Source organism: Ischnura elegans, chromosome 4 (assembly GCF_921293095.1).
Source record: "Ischnura elegans chromosome 4, ioIscEleg1.1, whole genome shotgun sequence".
NCBI lineage: Eukaryota > Metazoa > Arthropoda > Insecta > Odonata > Coenagrionidae > Ischnura > Ischnura elegans.
This window is the reverse complement of record NC_060249.1, coordinates 111,402,858-111,423,351: the sequence shown is the minus strand read 5'-3', so window position 1 is coordinate 111,423,351 and position 20,494 is coordinate 111,402,858. Positions and strand designations below refer to the sequence as shown.

At 37.1% G+C, this 20,494-nt stretch overlaps 1 protein-coding gene across 1 annotated transcript in view; it reads left to right on the top strand.

The window, feature by feature from the left end:
* Positions 1 to 1,956: 1,956 nt before the first annotated feature.
* The window catches only part of LOC124157891 (methylcrotonoyl-CoA carboxylase subunit alpha, mitochondrial), a 39,721-nt gene continuing 21,183 nt past the window's right edge, over positions 1,957 to 20,494 (top strand). The window contains exons 1-8 of the mRNA XM_046532957.1: positions 1,957 to 2,145; positions 2,229 to 2,636; positions 4,948 to 5,095; positions 6,328 to 6,561; positions 10,202 to 10,411; positions 15,511 to 15,682; positions 17,359 to 17,480; positions 17,584 to 17,733. Coding sequence (XP_046388913.1) covers positions 2,111 to 2,145; positions 2,229 to 2,636; positions 4,948 to 5,095; positions 6,328 to 6,561; positions 10,202 to 10,411; positions 15,511 to 15,682; positions 17,359 to 17,480; positions 17,584 to 17,733 — 1,479 coding nt within the window. The 5' untranslated portion in view covers positions 1,957 to 2,110. The remainder of the gene's footprint in view (positions 2,146 to 2,228; positions 2,637 to 4,947; positions 5,096 to 6,327; positions 6,562 to 10,201; positions 10,412 to 15,510; positions 15,683 to 17,358; positions 17,481 to 17,583; positions 17,734 to 20,494) is intronic.

The window sequence follows — 20,494 nt, the reverse complement described above, 5'->3', positions numbered from 1 at the left end:
AAATACTGAAAAAGCTAGGTGAGAAATTTTGGTAAATCAGATGGTGATATTTGGTCATTGAGGCCAAAGCATGATTTCCATGAATACAAGACTTTAAATATATCAGCGCTTAATACGACTTTCTATGTTCCATTCTTTCAATCAGGCACTGGCCATTGCTTACATTTTTTAGGGAATCAATGCAATCAATGAGTAAAATCATATAGTACAGCAATGACTGTGGGCATTCATTTTTTCGTATACCTCGGGAGTTTATGGAAAGAGTTATCCCTCTAATCATTTGGAAATCTTTGGTGTCTGCGGTGTACAAATTTATTTTCACCGCGACCTAATTGCTCTTTGCCGTCGTGCGAATCGTGATAACGGCTGGTCTGGATACCTTTTCATTAGCAGAAGGGATTTCCATCCCCGTACTGGGCTTCATTGGGAATTTTTTTTCAAATTTTAATTGCTTCCGTTCCAATTCTGCGGCTAGAGATGAACCGTACTAATGAAATGAAATACCCTGACGGAAAAAATTTCAGTTCCACCTTTTAACTTTTAATTGGAGTTTGGAACGTATCATATTGAACGGAGAAAATTAAGTATCTCTAGATGACTCTTAGCGTAGATGATAGTCTTTGAATTTCAGTCTTTCTACGAATTTCAATTTTTTCCTTTTTCAATGGCATTGTAGCATTGGCATCATTTGGTGGCTTAAATCTAGCATGTGCAGCAATGTAATTAGGATTGCTCTTCCTACTAGAAAAATAATTATTTAAAAATGTATATTAATATGAATTTAATGAGAGAATATTTTTATCCTACGATTTGCCTGGAAAAACTTGTAATTCCTTATTCGAATAGGGTGGTTTCCAATTATTTTTTTATTGCGTAAATCGAAAGATAATTACTTCTGAAGTACATATTTCACGCTTTTTATAAATTTAAATGACGATATCTATTTTTCGCGATTAAATGAAAAGTGAAAATATTCAAGCGCGCAAAAACGCGACGGCTAAGTATGAATGCTGGGAAAAGCCCGTGTGACGTCTGGCTGCTCCTGTGTGAGGCCACTTGGGTGCGAGGCTATGAACGCCACCACGATGCAGGCTGCTTGCGGCCTAGCATGGCTGTAGCGTAGAGTACCTGCTAGCAGGTAGCGCTTGGCTTAAATAAGGATTATTAATACCGTATCAAACGAAGGAAACTTTCCGAGCATAGGCAATTTTAATAGGTGATTATCAAGAAATGTTTCCCTGAGCTCTGTGCCTCATGCACGCATTGGTAATCCCAGATGATGTAAAAATCCTATCTACTCGTATAGAATCTAGGCCTCTGTGACGTCACGTGGAGTGGCATCGCATGGGCGCCAATCTGGCCTTTTTCAAATGAGGTTAAAATTGACCATTAACATTCGTCTAAACTGGGATTTCTAAAACCAAATAATTTGTATATTATGGATACAATAATGGTGGGTAAGGAATCGCAATCAATGTCTTTCGTTTTCTTTGGTGAAGGAAATTACCCTCTTGTTTCAAATGGATGCCCATATAGTTGTGTCCTTAATAATGAAGGCTAGCATTGAAAGTACGGAAATAAAAACTAATGTCTAAAATGAAATATAGTGCTTCAGAAGAATGATACCTAATGGTTACTGCTTAAACGGCCTTATAGGACAAAAAATTTTGTTTTTCCACAAGAGATGTTTTATCAATTAAACAAATCACTGAATAATAAATACACTCCTCAATAAGTACTACTTCAATCTTCTAAGTCGTTCAAATTATTTAAGAATTTAACACATTCGCTTTCCGGCGATAAGGGCCGCGTCTTCAATTCATTTTCCGACCATTGTTTCGTTTAGCGAAATGCATTCAATTTCCGCGGGTTTTATCCTGAAGTATAGGCTAAACTGAGCGAAGTTGTTTGCTATGCGTTGAGATATTTGGGCTAAATTCACGCCAAGTGTATGGGGGTGGTGATAGCTGTGCAGGGAAAACTGGGCCCGCGTTACCGTATGGCTGTTCTGGTTATTAATTAACTGAGAAGACTTCTGTCATTTGATAAAGTGTTAATGAATGTTATATATGTGACATAGAATACTCGTTGGCTAAACAATCAAGTGAATATGGCGTTATTTCTTCGGAAATACATCGCCAATAGGTGAGAATTCTCTTGAGCTCGTATGTTGTGGTTTCTTTGAAGTATTTCTCATGCTGATTTTAGCTTTATTTTATTTTCCTCAGATGTTGGGGCACCTGGAATCCTCGGCTTGGTGCTCGATACTCCTCTCATGGCATAAAACCGATTAATAAAGTGCTTATAGCTAACAGAGGGGAGATAGCTTGTAGGGTTATGAGGACTGCGAAGAAGCTTGGCATTCAAACAGTTGCCGTGTATAGTGATGCCGATGTTAACTCCATGCATGTAGCTATGGCAGATGAGTCTTACCGTATTGGAACTGCCTCTTCGCGTGACAGCTATCTAAAACAAGAAAAAGTAATTGAAGTGGCGTGTAAATCTGGTGCTGAGGCGATACACCCTGGCTATGGATTTTTGTCAGAAAACATGGAATTTGCTCGGCTTTGCCAACAGTCTGGCATAATATTTGTGGGACCTCCGGCATCAGCTATCGAGGCAATGGGCATTAAAAGGTGAGAGGAAAATGTTGAGAGCCATGGCTGTATTTTTAAGTTATAGTTCCTATCATAATTTTCTGGAAATCATCTGCTCTGGACTCTGTTATTGCTTGTAGTGTTTATTTAGCATTTACATTGGACGTTTTTGATAATATAGTAATATTAAACGTTTATAATTTACCGAATAATAACTGCAATGATTTACTTTTTGAGAAATTTCTTTTGAAAAATTAACCTGCATATATCATTCTTAGTCTTTATGGTCTAACTTATTAATTTTATTTATTATTCTTAAACTCATTGCTGTTCCATGTGGTGCTGCTATTTAAATCTAGTCCAATTTCGCTGTAGTTAATAATTTATTTTCGTTTTGATGAATGTGCAAAATTTTTTATCACCATCTCATGAGCTAATGCCTTAAATTTTTAAATGATTTTTTGGCTTGGTAAGGCTTAGAAATAACTGAAGGCTCTAACAATAATGTGATCGTGTATATTTGCAGCTGGGGTCTACAATGTTGGTTTAAATTGCTTGGTCATGAATCTTACAAAATTGGGAAAATCCAATGTCATCGGTAGTTTGTGTATTGCCCATGCATATATGTTTCATTACTCATTCTAATCATATTGCCACCTGTTGATCATTTTGTGATAAATGAATGCATTACCATCATTTTACATTGTAGTGGGTTACCTGCCTGCATTTTGTCTAGCTGTCTGTTAGTGTTGAAGTTGTCAAAGCCATGTTACTGATGTTGAGGTCCCTAATTTGCTCTAATATTAACATGTACATTAGAAAAATACCTAGATGTAAAAAATCCCACGTCTATTATAATTGCATTTTTTCAGTTAATTAATTCAGGCATGGTTGCCTTCTGCTTTAATATGTATGTACTAGTGAATGGGTGAATGCATACCTTAGAGAAAAAGTGCAGAAATTCACCATTGAACGCTTAATGTCTGTGAATGCAAGAAAAGATGCCTTTTAGTGCCCACCTGTTTTAATGTGGTTCATGTAGTTCTACAAGTTCTCTTCTGTTCTGTGGAAAGTGTTCACATATACCTACTGTCATGTAGCAAAATATGAACTCACTTTATGCATCGTGTAGCTATAGATATTTACAAATGGATTACCTGCTTTCTGTGTTTCCTAATGTTGACCGAGCATTTTTCCAAGTCAAGTCCTTGCCCTGTAGACATCCAGTACTTATGTCTTTTTATTTATGTTATAAAGTAAATCAACTTAGCTACCATTCGTATTTTAATCTCTCCCTCATGTAAGCAATAACTTTTCTCAGCCTTCCTCCTTCAGTTATAAGTTCCCTTGTTTGATTAGTGAGTGGCAGGATTTTAATCACATCTTCATCTCCTACCCTGTTTCCATCACTTATTCTTCTTAGTGTACAGAAAAAAAATCATGGTACTAAAATGCGAAGTGTTATTCCTGCCGTGGCACATTTCGTTTTCTTGTGATACTTTTGGATGTTCAAAAAATTAATAATATTTGGTAAATTCTTACTGGCTTAAATGCATTTTCTGAGCTTCTACTCTATGTTATTTGAGATATGAAGTGAAACACTTGATACTTCCCACATAAAATTTATTAAACTACAGTCGACATGAGTTGCTGCACTGCAGCATTATCAAGGCTCATGTCGACTATAGTTTAATACATTTTTATGTGGAAAGCGGAAAGTGTTTCACTTCATATCCCATAATGGATCTCCACAAAGTATCTGCCTCATCCATCCAATTCTATATTATTTGGGTGAGGGTGTGCTCTTCGTCTCATAATTTTTTATGTTTGCTTCAAAAAAACCATCAATGAAATCAAGGAGATGGCTTTGGGTGTCAATATCCATAGCTTGATTCTGAGGCATGATGGCCTGATGAAGACAATTGTTGAAGGACAGGTGGAAGGGAAGAAGGGCAAAGGACAGACCCGAATGAGTTACACAGGACAGGTTATAAAGGATGTAAAAGAAAAGAAATACGTCACTATGAAAAGGTTAGCGGTTAGCAAAGAGGAATGGAGAGCTTCTTTAAACCAATCTTAGGATTGTTGACTAATGATGATGATGATGATGAATCTTCAATTGGCCCCTGACTGTTCACGTGACCACCACAAGGATGGAAAAAGTTGGTGGAAAACCATATTTTTTTATTCTCAGCATGGTGGTATTAGTCTTGGGGCCTATTTAACCATATTTTCTCCCAGGCCCTTTGAATTGGAATGTTCTCCTTTCAGTTATTGAGATAGGTCATAGTGGAAGGGGCAGATGGTCTCTTACCTTTCATCATCTCTTACCTTTCATCATCATTTTCAGTACATCAAAGGCTATTATGTCAGAAGCTGGTGTACCAATAATCCAAGGATACCATGGGGAGGATCAATCCTTTGAAAAACTGAAGGGAGAAGCAGATAGGATTGGTTATCCTGTCATGATAAAAGCTATCCGAGGTGGAGGTGGAAAAGTAAGTTGCTGCAACATATGTTTAAGACTTAAGTGTAAGCAAGCATGCACCCAGGTATTTTGTAAATCATTTATTTGAAGTCCTGACTTATTTTTTTAATCATATTTATTCATTGTAACATATAAGTACAGAGCTAAACTTTAATTACCCATTCTAATAGAAGAAAGAGTTATCACGGGTAATAAAATGTAAATACATACTTGATTGGTCCTTGATATGGTTTTTAGTAATAGTTAAACATATAATATGTGTATCAACATAAATAGAAGCTCATCTGCTTGTCGATGATACACAATAATGACACACAAATACAGATGATGTCGCTTTGACATTATTGCAATTAATATCTCAAACAGTGACTGCAAATACTTGTTCGTCCTCCCTTCTCTATTCAACTAGTGTGTCTCTCTTAGGGTCTCAGATTTTGATGATAAAATCTGTGTGTTATTTTATGCAAATTTAAATTTTTTCTCATTTTTGCCTGAAAACCGTGCCGTGAATCAAATAATTCCTTCTGTTTCACTACTAAGTTGTCGTAGAGTTATGATGTGTGGCTTATTATAAAGCTAAGACAGTGAATGTGTTAAAAATTCATCAAATGCTCTTTCCTAATGGTAATATGTATATGTATTTATAAGTTTAAAAATTGTTAATTAACTATTCTCAAAGACTCCATTTCAGAATTGGTCCACACTTTTATCTTATGATTTAAAGACATTCAATTCGCTACTCCAATGATAAATTCAGTGGCAACTCAAAAGTGGATTTTTGGAAAATATTGTTCAAGCAGTTAATTTTTCTTGCCTACGGCGTTCCGAGTCCTCTTCTGGTGACACATTTCATAGACTTTTAATGCAAGTCTGTAGATGGGAGAATTGCTCCCGACCATAGTAATGTGGCCCACAGCTTATATTATAATTTACATATCACTATAAATTTTTAGCATTCAGTTCAGTAAATCTCTCTCTTCATTTGACATTTGGAGACTAGCTTCCAATTTCTCCATTGTAATCTATATCCTGGCATTTTAAAGAGTTGTGATCTAGTTGATACATAATGTCAATTATTGCAAGTACTGATACAAATTTGTTTGGTATGTCTAAAATAATTACATACAAATAATACAATAGATAATTTTACTACCTTCCTTAATTTATTTGAACTATAGAAGGTTTGAGGAACGTTTTTAAAAAGTTCTTTTAGCTTATTTTGGCTCTATGGTCTATTTTCAGGGCATGAGAATAGTAATGACACCAAAAGAATTTGAATCCCAGCTGGATTCAGCAAAAAGAGAAGCCATCAAGTCTTTTGGAGATGATGCTATGCTGATAGAGAAGTACATCGAAAGACCCAGGCATGTTGAAGTACAAGTATTTGGTGACATGCATGGGAATTATGTTTATCTCTTTGAGCGAGATTGCAGTGTCCAGAGGAGGCACCAGAAAATCATTGAAGAGGCTCCTGCTGTAAGTAAATATCAGAGTTTAGTATTTCATCATCTCAACAAACAATGTTTAAAATTATTGCTGATTATCTATTCTAAAACATTTGTCTGCACGTACCAGACCTCGCAGGGAACATTCAAGAAGTGTCCTACACTGATTTTGGTCAAATTTGGTAGGCTGGTAGTGGACCCTGATGCGCAAATGCAAAACTTCCAGTGCCCTCGTGGCCGAGGAGCCAAGTAATTAGCCTTGAAGTTCAGTGCCCGTAACCCATTTTTTGGTGAGGGGCTCACACAGCTCATGTTTTCTGACCTGCAGAGGGGTGACAATGATGGCAAGCCCTGAAAGTTATGGTGGAGGGCTGTATGCGGCTGGGACCATGGTGACATGCCAAGTTTCAGCTGACTAAAGGGATGACAATGCACTGTATGCTGTAAGGCCTAGGTTTCAGTGGTACATGAATACTTAGTGGTGTAGGTATATCTAACCTGAGGCTTGATAGGTCCAGCATTGCAAAAAAATGGAGTTTTAGATGTGTTGTCATGCTAAAATATGTTTATAATGTTATTTCTGTTTATTTATTCACTTTTTCGATGTAAAATGGCTATTGATACAACATTTTGTATGCATTATTACTATAGGCTAGAGCTTCCAATAATATTGAATGTATGCAGGCATGAAACTTTTTCTAATTCAGGCTAATTTCTCTGCTCTCGCGTGAGGGCACTGGAAATTTTGCACTTTTTCATTTGTCGTGGTATACCACCAACCTTACAATAATGGAGGGGAACACTCTGTGAATGTCCCATGTCAGACACATCATTGAATGATGTTGCATACCATCAAGGGGCCACAGCTGTAAACCTTGAAGCTATTAAGATGTGGTGCCCTCCACTCCAGCTTTACTCCTTGCTAATTACCTCAATATTGACTGAAAAATACCTTAACGCAACATACTATGCTTTATTAGCAAAAATATTTAAAATATTTAGCAGTTGTCCTGTTTTGTGTCCTAGGTAAGGATGAGGTTCTTAAATTTTTTTGATTCTCTGTTCCCCCCCATTGGTTCTCGGTTCCAAGGTTGAACTCTTATTATCTGAATTAATGGCAAATTGAAATGAACAACTGCAAGAAGTGAATGAAAATAATTTTACTATAGATGTAAATTAGCAGGAAAGCTTTGTAGAAAAATACTTAAGATTGTCTTCATAATTTTATTTGCCAAGCAAAAAAGTTTAAATAACATGTTGTTAAAGAATGCATGATTGACCAATATGTCACATTACATCAGGCAGCCACTGGTCTTTCTACAGGTTTGATATTAAAAATTCCCGTTCGAAAGTACTGACTTTATGCAACTGTTTCTTGATACTGGTTCCACAGCCAAGAACCGGCAGTACTGAGAACCGGGTACTGGAACCGATACATCTCTAGTCCTATGGCAGACTTTTTGTACAAAGTTTTTGTAACTAGTAATGTTCGTTATGGGAAATTTTTTAGCGTATCAATTGGAAGGGTCTGGGGCTGGGCCATGACTTCAGAAAGGGATAAGCCACCCTAAAATTTTGTTGAATAGGTGTTGCTTGTATAGAGGTCTTTATGTGTGCACTGTGTGTATGCGATGTATATTTTGCCTGGCTTGGCTCATTTTAACCCTTTCGAGACGGCGGAGTTTTCGTCTTAGCATGACTGCAGTACTGAGCCCCAAGAGACTCTTCTTTCTCGTGGTACGGAGCATTTTTGGAGGGCATTCATTAAGAAGGGTCTCGCTGTACCTTTTTCGACCCCTCCACGCAGGGACTTCGCATTATCTCGGACTCGAGAGTAGTTGTGCTCCCTCCTTTCCGGGTTTACGACCATACCTGCGGCATTGGTTCGCGGTCAACTTATGTATTGCTTATATGTATTTAGCAAATGGATAATTGTTGCTTGCACGTAAATTGCAGAATTTGAATTGAATTCCTCATTTTTATCTGAGTATTGTCAAATTTTAAACGAAATTCTAAGGCCATTATTAACGAATTTAATGCAGCAACAATTACCATGTTGATGTTTATACATAACTCGAGATATAAGTTAATATTTGTCGTAGAATTTCGTTTAAAAATTGTATACGCTGCTCAAAAGACAAATAATTCAATTCTTAGTGTATATTTCTTGAGAAATGAACAAATATTTATTTCGAAAATTGACTGCATAAACAATTGAATGACCGCTGTCCCGTACCGCTGAGAGGGGTTCTAAAAGACGAAGGGTCCGGGTACCTGCTCCCAGATTCCGAGGGTTAATCCTAAACCCCGAAGCGTTGGGTCCCGAGACAAAGACGTCGTAAACCCACGACCGTCCTAAAAGGGGGGGAGCTAGAAAACGTATATATACGGCTTTCGATCTCCTGGCCGGGAAAATCTCACACGTAAATATACGCCCGTCGTCTCCCGGGTCAGGAAACGTCCACATGTATATATACGTGTACAGTAGGGAAAAGGTTAAGTAATGTGATGGAGTTAAAGTTGAATTTAATTCTAGTCATTGTTTCTCGTACAGTAATACCTCTGTCCCTCCTTGACTCACATTGATTATTTTATTAAAAATGGGTTGGTAGAAAACCTATTTTACCGAGAGTTATCCTAAAGCCTTCATTTTCAGTTGCTGTAAAGTTAATTAATTGGTATTTTCGTAAATTTTTGGATCTGTTTTTTTGTCATAGGTTCTGATTCTGGGTCTATCTTCAAGAAACAGTGAAACCAAAAAGTAATTTTGTCATATTTAATGGTAATGCAGAAACCTCCACTTTTCCTCCTCCAGTATTCTAGTTGGGAACTTATTTCCATTTATTCAAGACCTATTTATTTCACTCAATAATTTGAACCGGAGTTATCACAATGGGAATTAATCTGTTGCTTTCAAACTATACAAAGTAGGTTGTAAGAAATTTTTAACAAGACATTCTTTGATAAAACCCTCAAGGAATTTAAAGGCACAAGGAATTCTTTGTACAAACAAGTAGCTCTGAGTGACTAGCCTCTACTAGTGGGGCTGTATAAAGAGGTTATCCCATGAATGCAAGTAGTTGCATAAAATATTAAAGTATTTCTCGGAATATAGTTCCCCCCTAATTTTGAAGCTTCAATTTGGGAAACTTTATAAAAATGTGTTGAATATAGTCCCCCCTTTACTTTTAACATGGGCATTTTTGGAAAAAAAGGGGGAACTAGATTCAGATTATTATGGTATTTCACTTTTCCCCTATGAAAAAATTGTATAAACCTGTTTCAAATGTTTATACATTGCCATGACAATGTATAAGATGTATGTAAGAAGTATGTTTAGTGTATTTCACTTTTCCCCTATGAAGAAATTGTATAAACCTGTTTCAAATTTTTATACATTACCATGACAATGTATAAGAATGTATAAAAATTTGAAACAGGTTTATACAATTTTTTCATAGTTGTGACTTGTGACAAGCTTTACTATTACTAAGGGAGTCCTACCATTTCCTGTAATTTGTATGTAGTTCTTTAAGAAGGCTTCTCTTAAGGCGATTGCAAAAGTTTGGGGCAGTAAACTATCATAAATTTTAATTTATATTTCATTTACATCCTTCATGTTACAAGAATAGAAGTTTCATTTTATTATTTGTTTTGTTTTGTTGTTTCAGCCTGGTATTCCTGACGAGACCAGAAGGGCTATCGGTGAGGCTGGAGTCAGAGCAGCCCAGGCAGTTGGCTATGTAGGTGCTGGGACTGTGGAGTTCATTATGGATGTCAACCACAACTTTTACTTCATGGAAATGAACACGAGGCTTCAGGTGGAGCACCCCGTTTCTGAAATGATCACTGGAACCGACCTTGTGGAGTGGCAGCTTAAGGTAAATCAAGAAGGATGCTTGATTGTACTCCTGCAAAGGGTTATTACATGAAGTTGATGGTTGGTGAATCAAATTTGTGGAAGTAATACATGATAAAATAAAATCACTTCGTACTTTCCGCACAATTTTTTATGTTTTGCAACCGGTTTCGACGTGTTCTATGTCATTTTCAAGCTAGACTTCCATCTCCAAGCAAACCAAAGTCATTTTATACTTTATCAAACAGATTGCCACTAGGTATGGGTACAACGCTTCTCTTATAGATAAACAAATTGACCGGAAAAAGAAAGACAGCCATTTCGACCATATCGTCTAACTTACAGACACCCAGAGACCAAGTCAGATGGAGGAAGGTACCGTTCATACAAGGTTCATCGCATAAACTAGCCCGTACCTTAACCAGGAACAATTTTAAAGTGTGTTTTTATTCAAACATGACCTTCGGTAGAGCAATTTTAAATTCCAAAGAGCAAGTGAAGAATATGCAAAAAAAGTGGTGTCTACAGTCTTCAATGTAACACTCCTGGATGTGACTGTTTGTATGTTGACCAGACTGGCTGCCAAATAAAGACTAGGACCCATGAACATTTTAATTCATTTTTAAAGCGTGACAACAAATCTGTTTTTGCTAAACATCTGTGTGGCTTGTTACATGAGGCTAATTTCGACCCTTGTATTCTACACACCTGTGACGAAGGAAAAAAACTGGACTTTTTAGAAAATTACAAAATTGTGCCACATTCAAAACTGTGTGGTTATAAATTGCTCAATGACATTGTGCCAACCCACCTGTCACCCATCCTCAGTGTAAACCTTCCCCCTCCCCCCCCCCCCATCAATACCTCCCAATTCCACTCCCGGATCCCAATAGTAGGTGACCTTCACCGATCAAACCACCAACCTGCACCCTACCTCCTTTCCACATTACCTACTTCCCCCTCCCCCACCTTGCAGTTTAAAATGAACTTTGGCTTGTTTGGAGATGGCAGTCCAGCTTGAAAATGACGTAGAACACATCAAAACTGGTCGCAAACATTAAAAATTGTGTGGAAAGTGATGAGTGATTTTATTTTATTGGGTCGTTATATGTCAGATTATGCAGGGAAAAGTCAAGAGATGTGAATTCTGCGTGGGAAATCAGGGAGGAGTGATGGAATCATGTTCATTACATCATAGGCACAGCTAGGAATTAAGGCTAGGGGGGGGGTTTCAGGCGCAACTAAAACTGGGGGACTTGGGGGTATTGCATACCCGCCAGGGTAAGCGGGAGGTGCGGAGGCCTTCCGCCAGAAAAAAAAGATAAATGGTTCAAAATGGTGATTTTTACGGTCGTCTGAGGGATATTTTATTAATCCTCACACTATTCTATAAGCAATATTAATCTAATTAAGTAAAATAGATTTAACTTAAGAATTTCTGTGAGCTCTGGGGGGGGTTTTTTCCCCCAAAATCCCCCTCGCTGCGCCACTGCATTACATTGCTGGGAAACTATATGTCATAGTGAGCTAATCAAAATGGCCATAAATGCTGTTAGCAGAGTTGCATTTTTGGCATGGATGTACTTATTTGCGATAAATTTGCATTTTGAGTTAGATTAATTCCATATTAAACCATTTCAATCATTGTTTTAGGTAAATTATGGTTCTGCCTGCATTGCATTGCTTTGTTTATACTTGATTGCCAAATATTTGTTTTGTTTCCTCTCTTAGGAGAAATTCCAGAAAATAATTCCTCTTCCCTGCACTCAGCTTGTCTAAGTTTTTTTTTTTTTTTTTTTTATTAATTTAACCGCAACCTGAGCTACTCTGAATAACCTGTGAGAACTATGATGTGACTCTCAGGCAAACTTGAATCATAGGTGAAGTTGGCCGTGATACAAAAATTGAATTGAAAATGTTATGTAATGATGAAAAGTAAGAGTGCAAAGAAGTCAGGGAAAATGAATTTTTTTTTCAGAGAATATTCAGGGAATTTTTATTTGTGTATCTTGTAACATCCCTGCTGCATCAACACCAACAAAAGATAATGGAGTATCATGTTAACTTGAGGAAGCCATAAGACATAATTACAAAATAAGGACAGTAGTAGCATGTAAGAGGAATGAGTCCTTTTCAAAGTTTCTAAATGCTTATGAGGTCTAGGTTGAACATCAGCTGTTGTTATTTCTTTTTGATTGTGTGCATAGGCATATAGTTGCACTTTGTCTAATTATTCTCATTACTCATTGATGATACACATGCCAAAATATACTGTGAAAAAATTGAAAAAAATGAGCCATATTAATCATTTATACTGCTTGACTCTGGGCATTATAAATGTGCTGCATGTTGTAGTTTGTAATTGTATGAAAAAAAATATATTGCCAGAGAAATATGTGATGTTGAATTGAAAATCAAAGTGATATTGTAATCTAGATAGATTCAGGCGTAAGTAATAAATGTGATTTATGTATGTTAGGAGAACAATGCGTAATTATTCACATTTTCATCATTCTAATCTTCTGAATCCAAGAAAATATAATCACGGAAAGATATCTGTGGTAATTTAGAATAGATAAATTTTGATGAGTGACATCATTCATTAAAATTATGTACATACAGTAAAACCTCTTTACATCGTTGTAGAGGGGACCAAAATTTGGGCAATTTGATGTATGGAGTTCACTATAGAGAGGTTACAGTGATAGGCACCATTTTTTCGTATCCTTCAGAAATGAAGGCACTACTGTCTTCTAAACCATTATATTTATGTGTTTAAACAAGCATGCATGCATTAGTGAACATGTAATTATTATTTAATAGTTACAGAAAGCGAGTGCTATTGTGTGATTTTTACCGTGATTTGAGAGGAAAGGATGTGATCTCTCTTAATTCAACCGTCACTTAAAGTGATTAGGATAATTGGATACTTTTTTTCTTATTTACTGTTAGGTATGCTCTCATATGGAACAAAATAGCCACAACTAATGATTAACATGAAAGTTACAGCATAATAAAGGTCTATAAGAAAAAAAATAAGCGTGAAACATTTATTGCTGAAAATGTCATTCCGTGTGCGTAATCGTGGCTGCATTAATGGTCTATTGTTGTCTCCGTATGATTTTCGGAGGTAGTTAGGCTGTCTCGTGGGTGTCTCCTTTGGAATGATTAGTGAAGGTTTTACGAGATAAAGAGGTTCACTACAAAGAGGTTTGCCTCTAAATTTATATGTAAATCTGATGGGACTATAGTGTGGAGTGCGGAGGTTTATGATGTAAAGAGGTTCATTACATAGAGGTTTTACTGTATTATCAAAGCAGTATCAGGATGACACAGGAGGACGTAGAAGAATACAGTGCAACCTCGATATAACGACACCCCACGGTGCACTAATAAACACTCGCTATAGCGAATTGTCGCTTTACCGGGGGTGGAGCAAATAATAGCCAATATACCTGTTGCGAACAGATATACAGGCACAGGAGTGGTGCGGCGACAGATAAACATCTATCCGATAAACGTAAGCATAAATCCAGGTGAAAGGCGATGTTTTTTTGCATCACTAAATTTCCTTACTCAAATAACGACTAACTATTCAAACAATTTATAAGCGCCGCACTGAATAAAAATCATGCTAAGCATTGTTTCGTCAATCATTATATTTATCGAACGACAGTTTAGCACATAAATTTGAGACTGAGCACTCCATTAACTTCATTTCTAACAGATCGCTAGCAATTACAGAGGTTAAGGAGTCTTGATGAAAGTCTTCCGGCGGTGAAACCCTCGCTATGGCGAGAGCCAACACCGAAAGGGTCTCGTAAAAACAAATTTTTTAACACGCTTATTATAGGATCAATTGACGGTGCATCGGCTATCTCTCGTAATAGCGGGGGTGTCGCTATAGCCCGTACTCGCTTTAATGAGGTTCCACTGTATGTAAGAACTTGAATGAAATGGTAAACTGCAAATTGTGGTTGTATGCATTCCAATTTAGAAAACTGTACTTAAATGTGTTTCTTATGGAGTACGGTTGTTCAAAATCTTTCCTTTTTTATTGTAATTATCTTTCTATCCATGATTTGAGAGATTTGAGAACCTCTAACAATTCAGATTAGGATTTGAGAGTTTGTAATATTAGTCTCACCTTTAGCATTGATCTATGTATTTTAATTCCCACCAGAACTACCCTCTCACACTTAAGACTTTTGTAGTCACCAGTGTGTTGATCTCATCTTTCATGTCATCTTCATGAGGATATGCTGTGCTTCGATCGCAAAATTACCGACAGTACACTCCCGATTATCCGTGCTAATGATGAGGAGAGATGGCACAAATAATCAGAAAACACGGATAACCCAAACTTTCACTTTAATGTCATGCAATGTTCATAATTTAACTAAAACAAACAATATATTGGTTTTTGTGCAGGTATTCTGTTATTTTAGAGTGCTTCCCGGACTCATGAAGAGCTTTCTCTGGCAGACCACGGTCTTTTTAGTGGCAATAACAAGGTTTTACTCGTGAACTGGTTACGAAAACCACGCATCCGTGGCTGTGTGATCGAGGATAGAGAAAAGTGGTTTGCAAGAGTGCTTCAAAACCACTGCTTGACGTCGTAAACTAGACTTTCAGGCACTATGCCACTTGGTTGCGTCTCGCTCAAGTTGCCCGGGTTGCAACTGCTGCGGGATGTGTATCCATGATCGTGAATTGCGAGGCTTGGAAAACGGGAACATGGTGCTCCCATGTATGCAGCTATCGCGCGATTGCTTCCGTTTTACGAAGGGGTTTCTAACGGAAATAATGAGCCTGGTGTATCCTAGCATTGATGCAGTAATTCCGATGATTTTGCGTCCGATTTTATTTTTTTACAAAGATTAGCGGAAAAAATTGAGCAACTGAGAAAATCATGCAAGGTTAATCCGCAACCCGGATAAACCGCAGGTGGATAATTGGGAGTGTGCTGTATTTATAAATCTCCTATTCATTCACAGCAATGAGAAATTGACTACCATCTTCATAGTGTTAACCTGTAGATCTTTTCTTAAGCATTGGCATGAGAACTGAGTGGGAAATCATTCAACTTCATACTTTACAAGAAAGTCTTTTGATCTGTAGGTTGCCAGCGGAGAAAAATTGCCTAAATCTCAGAAGGAATTGAATATAAATGGTCATTCCTTTGAGGCACGAATTTATGCTGAAGACCCTGCGGGTGGTTTTCTGCCTGGTGCAGGGCAGCTTCATTATTTATCAACTCCTGAAGCTGCGTCTGACGTCAGGATTGAAACTGGTGAGTTGGTATGTTGCTATAAAGCATGATCATTGGAGATAGTGGTACAGTATTGACCTGTTATAATTATCAAAGCCTATGGCAAGGGTATTGCTTTGGAGTGATTTTTTGTGTTGGTTGGCCCATGTAGAAAAGCATTTGGAAACCATCTGCGTATAACAAGTGCTCGTATTTATGCTTGCAAATGGACTCGTTACATTGCAAGCATAAATACGAGCACTTATTGTAGACAGATGGTTTCTCTATACATGGGCCAACCAACATGGACTCATTTCAATAGGATGAAATGAGCGTGATGTCCCGCTCCCAGCGGGCTCCCCCACTCTTTTCAATGCAGCTCCACAGAGGGATTGGCGCGTTTCTAATTTTGAAATGTAGAAAAAAAAGGCAGGGTCTTATGTACAAATTTAATTGGAATGTTAAGAGAGACAGAAAATGGTTCGCCATAGACTGAGTACGTGTTGAGTCCAACACCTTTGTGTGTTAACTTGAAATAATATGTTGTAAGCGTGTTGTATTGCAAAAATATAATAATATGTATCTGAAACTAAATTAGTATCGATTAAATATCCTGAAATAAAGGTTTGCTCTGCACCATATAGCAAGTGCGTGACGTCAAGATTGCGGATAGCCTCATCCCCTAAGAGAAATATCAAGGGCCATTTTTTAAAACCTATTTTAGGAAACAATAGCAATATTTAGGAAGTAAGATATGCCATCTCAATTTCTCTGATAAAATCTGTGCATTTTGGTACCTCATTTGTAGAGTTTGGTTGCGTATAAGTTGAGATAAAGGTATCTATACAGTAGAAATAATTTAGAAAAGATTGTGTTGTGGGTTGCATTATGAACCTAAGAATAACCCCATGTTAAGCTTTGATCGCAGGATGGTTGTTAGCTTATTTAATATGCATTTCAGAGGGACATCATTGAGGCAAATAAATGAAATCCAATCATCTCCACTGCAATGTACTGATATCATCATCTTCTGCGTGTCTTCTTTCCTTGTTTCGGGACCTTCATGAAGCTAGATGAGATGAAAGTGATCCCTCACCCGAAGAGAATTTTCTCCATGCTAAAACTAAATTCATCCCTCTTTTTTGAGCTTTGTGGTACATGAAACCAGCATTAGCACCATTTATTGCTACTATTTAACAGTTTTCTCCTTATTTTGTGAAAGAAAGTACATACTTCCTTTCTTTTGAATTTGGAAGTAACGTGATTAGTATTAATTATGTACTATTTGAATCACTTATTTTCAGCAGAACGTTCCAATGGCCATTAGCTATAGCCACACTAATTAAGACATAAATTAATTGCCACAGGAAATAATTCCCCTGGACCAGGAATTGAAGGATCAGCCACTGTGGGGACCACTATGCTATCCTGGTTACTTGTTTCCCTTGGCAATTAATGTGAATTATTGTTAATGGTGCAAGATTGAGCTATTTCATGTAGTCATTAAATGATGGTGTATCATCACACAAAACTTACTCAAGGATTAGTTAATTGTTTCCTTCAATACACCTTCATTTAAAATACATAAATATCATAGCAAAAATTGTTTAAAGAATGTTAACTTTTTATTTTTAAAGTCATTGTCATGCTCTCAAAACTGCATTTTAATGAAGTTAATGCCCATTTGAATTAATGAAGTTCTTTTCTCTTTATAATAGGGGTGAGACAAGGGGATGAGGTGTCCGTTCATTACGACCCAATGATTGCAAAACTGGTTGTGTGGGGTGAGAATCGTTACAGTGCACTGCAGAAAATGAAAAGCCATCTTTCTTCCTACAATGTGAGTGAACATGTGAACTATTTGAGTGGAACATGCATTCATCAGTAATTCAATCATATAAGTTTAATTTGAGTGAGTATTGAATATTTTTTCTACCCTCCAGATAGTTGGACTCAACACTAACGTGGAGTTCTTAATGGATCTCTGCAGTCACCCAGATTTCATTCAAGGAAATGTTCATACTGATTTTATAGATGAGCATTACCAAGAGCTCTTTCCCAAAAAACTTCTTACATCATCAGTGATATCACAGGTAAGTGTGGCCATTATTGGGGGCACCCATGCAACTAGGTGTCACTCTTATTTTTTAACTCTGCAGTGTTGATATAAGGGCTTAACACTACCAGACCAGCCCTCGTGGCTGGGGTGGTGCCTCCTGCAAAGGGGGCTCTTCTGCACTGGCTGGGAGCTAAAATCGTGACCTCCTGCAGCCGAAGGGTTAAAATACTTTGTTCATCATTTGAGAGCATACATTTTAGTATTTATGGCTGTATTTTCTATTTTGTAGCTATGCAAAGATCAGATTATCAAGGCTGACAGAATTATGCATCATGGTAGTCCAAATGTATTCCAAAGCCTTTCTCTGCAGCATATATTATGTTATGTGAAGTGCAGGGTTTATTAGGTCTTCTTAGAGGTTAACATCTTTTTGAATTACATTGGAAGCTTATTTTTGTGATCACTTCATATTGTAAAAATCAAGTTACAAAGTTGAAAGTGTACCTCAAAGGCCTATGATTAACATGAAAAAAATGTGGATATAGATAGGCCAAGAGGTCCCAGCCATGGCATGCACTAGATATTTTGAGGTATATGTCTTTAGTACAGTATATAACTAGTTAACTTGTAAGCAGAGGTCACCCTTTTTACCTGACATGGCAGAAATTATTTAAAATTCTGAAAACAGGTGTATGATTTTATAAGCTTTGATTTTGAGCTTTCAATGAACCAAGCTTCTACTGTACGAGGTCTGTTCAAAAAATACGTGACTGATTGTCATAAAACAAAATATTTTTTAATTATGAGTTACGCATCTCTGTCCCCTTATAAGTATTCCTCTCCCTGATGGACACACTTATCCCAAAGGGTTTTTCTTTTTTGAGAACTGTCCTGGAATGCTTCTTTTGTGATACCCTTCAGCTGTGTCGTCGCATTTGTCTTGATCTCAGGAATCGACTCAAATCCTCTTCTTTTCTAAGGTTTTTACATTTGGGGAACAAAAAAAAGTCACAAGGAGAAGTTCATCAACAGTTACGATTCCTGAAAACAATTTTTTGTCTACTCCTGATCATTCAAGCAACTCCTGACAAGTGTGAAAGTGGTGGGCCTTCTGGTCTTCCATCATCAGACATGGAACAAATTTTGCAGCATTGCGGTGCATCTTTAATTTCTCAATCAAAATTTTGTGACACGACCCAATTGATATCCCTCACTCTTGAGCAAGTTCCTTCACAGTCAAACGTTGATTTTTTTGGAATCAGGGTATTGATTTGGTTGATATGTGAGTCATCAGTTTATGTGGAAAAATGTCTAGAATGCTCGTCTTCAATTGACTGATGACTATCTTCAAAACAAGCATGCTACTTAAATAATGTCGGCTGCTTCACAGCATTGTTCACCTTGAGCATAAAAAAAGTTTCGCTCGCAGATGTTCCGAGCTTAGCACAAAACTTCTCAGCAGCCCTTTGCTTGTTCATGTCATCTATACATTAACTATATCAACTCATCTACAAATCTCCCGAACAACACAAAAAACACATCACAAACTAAACAACAAAATTATATTTGCAAAAAACAAACTCCCTTGTGATCAGCTGATGTTTACGAAGAAGTCGACACCAAGTGGATTTATCAGGAGCTAACTGGGTTGGTAGAATAAAACAGTCTACATATTTTTTGAACAGACCTTGTACATATCTGAGAGTTGTTCACATATATCATGTTCATATGTGTATTTGAATTGAAGAACTGAGAAATCCACTGCTTCCTGTTTAGCAGAGTTTGTCTTTTCATAGCGTAGTCCCATTCATCAACATATCCATTTATTTGGAGTTTGGGAAAAATATACAAACACTCTGATATCCAGTCATTTCAATATACCAAATATCATTGATCCAACAGTAGGTTTTCTTCTAATGCTCAATTGTATATTTTTTTATCCATCTTTCATTGCTTCCTTCTCTCAATGCCATTTCTAAGGATTATTATGAAATCCCAAGATATGTATATGTACTCTTACAAACATGGGCAGTACATTACGGAATTTATGTTGAGGGTCAGCTCCAGCAGTAATGCAATTGAATTTCCTGTGGTGCTTTTATTGGTCGTAGTGAGATCATACCAGTTGTTGTTAGACGTGGGGTCAACGCTAAGATTTACAACGAAACCAGATTGAATGCTCTCCAAGCTGTGGAAGCGGCAGGATGTTAGTTATAGTAAACCACTGCATGCGCACTGTGTCACAAAAAGATGGAATCTACAGTCGAGCTAAGTTTAAGTTCTGTGCTAAACTATAAAAATATCTTGAGGTGACGAACAGAATTATTCGTGAGGCTTAGGTTGAGGTGAGACTCTGCTATGTGCTACTCACAAGTTTTGAGGTAGTAATAGGCCTTTAAGAAGGGCTGGGAAGAAGTACCGTATTTCCCGGCCTATAAGACGCACCGGCGCATAACATGTACCAGGATTTTTCAGGTTAGAATTTACGAAAAAAACTAAAATACTTGCATAATACAGAAAAGAATTTTAATGATAACATTTTACATAAAAACGGAACTTTAATATTAACCCCTCAAGCGCGGCAGGCATTTAATGAAATCCCATCTCAGCGGCCGGATGAGATTTAAATGACTTCGCCTTTTTGGCATACTATCATTCAATAATTTATATCTTTCATAATGTACGATCAGTATCGTTGAAAATTTTTGTAAATTTGCGTAATATAATGCGCTACTATACAATAATTTTTCGAGCGATTTGAAAAAATATTTATTGTTTTATGTATCTCCTTTTAT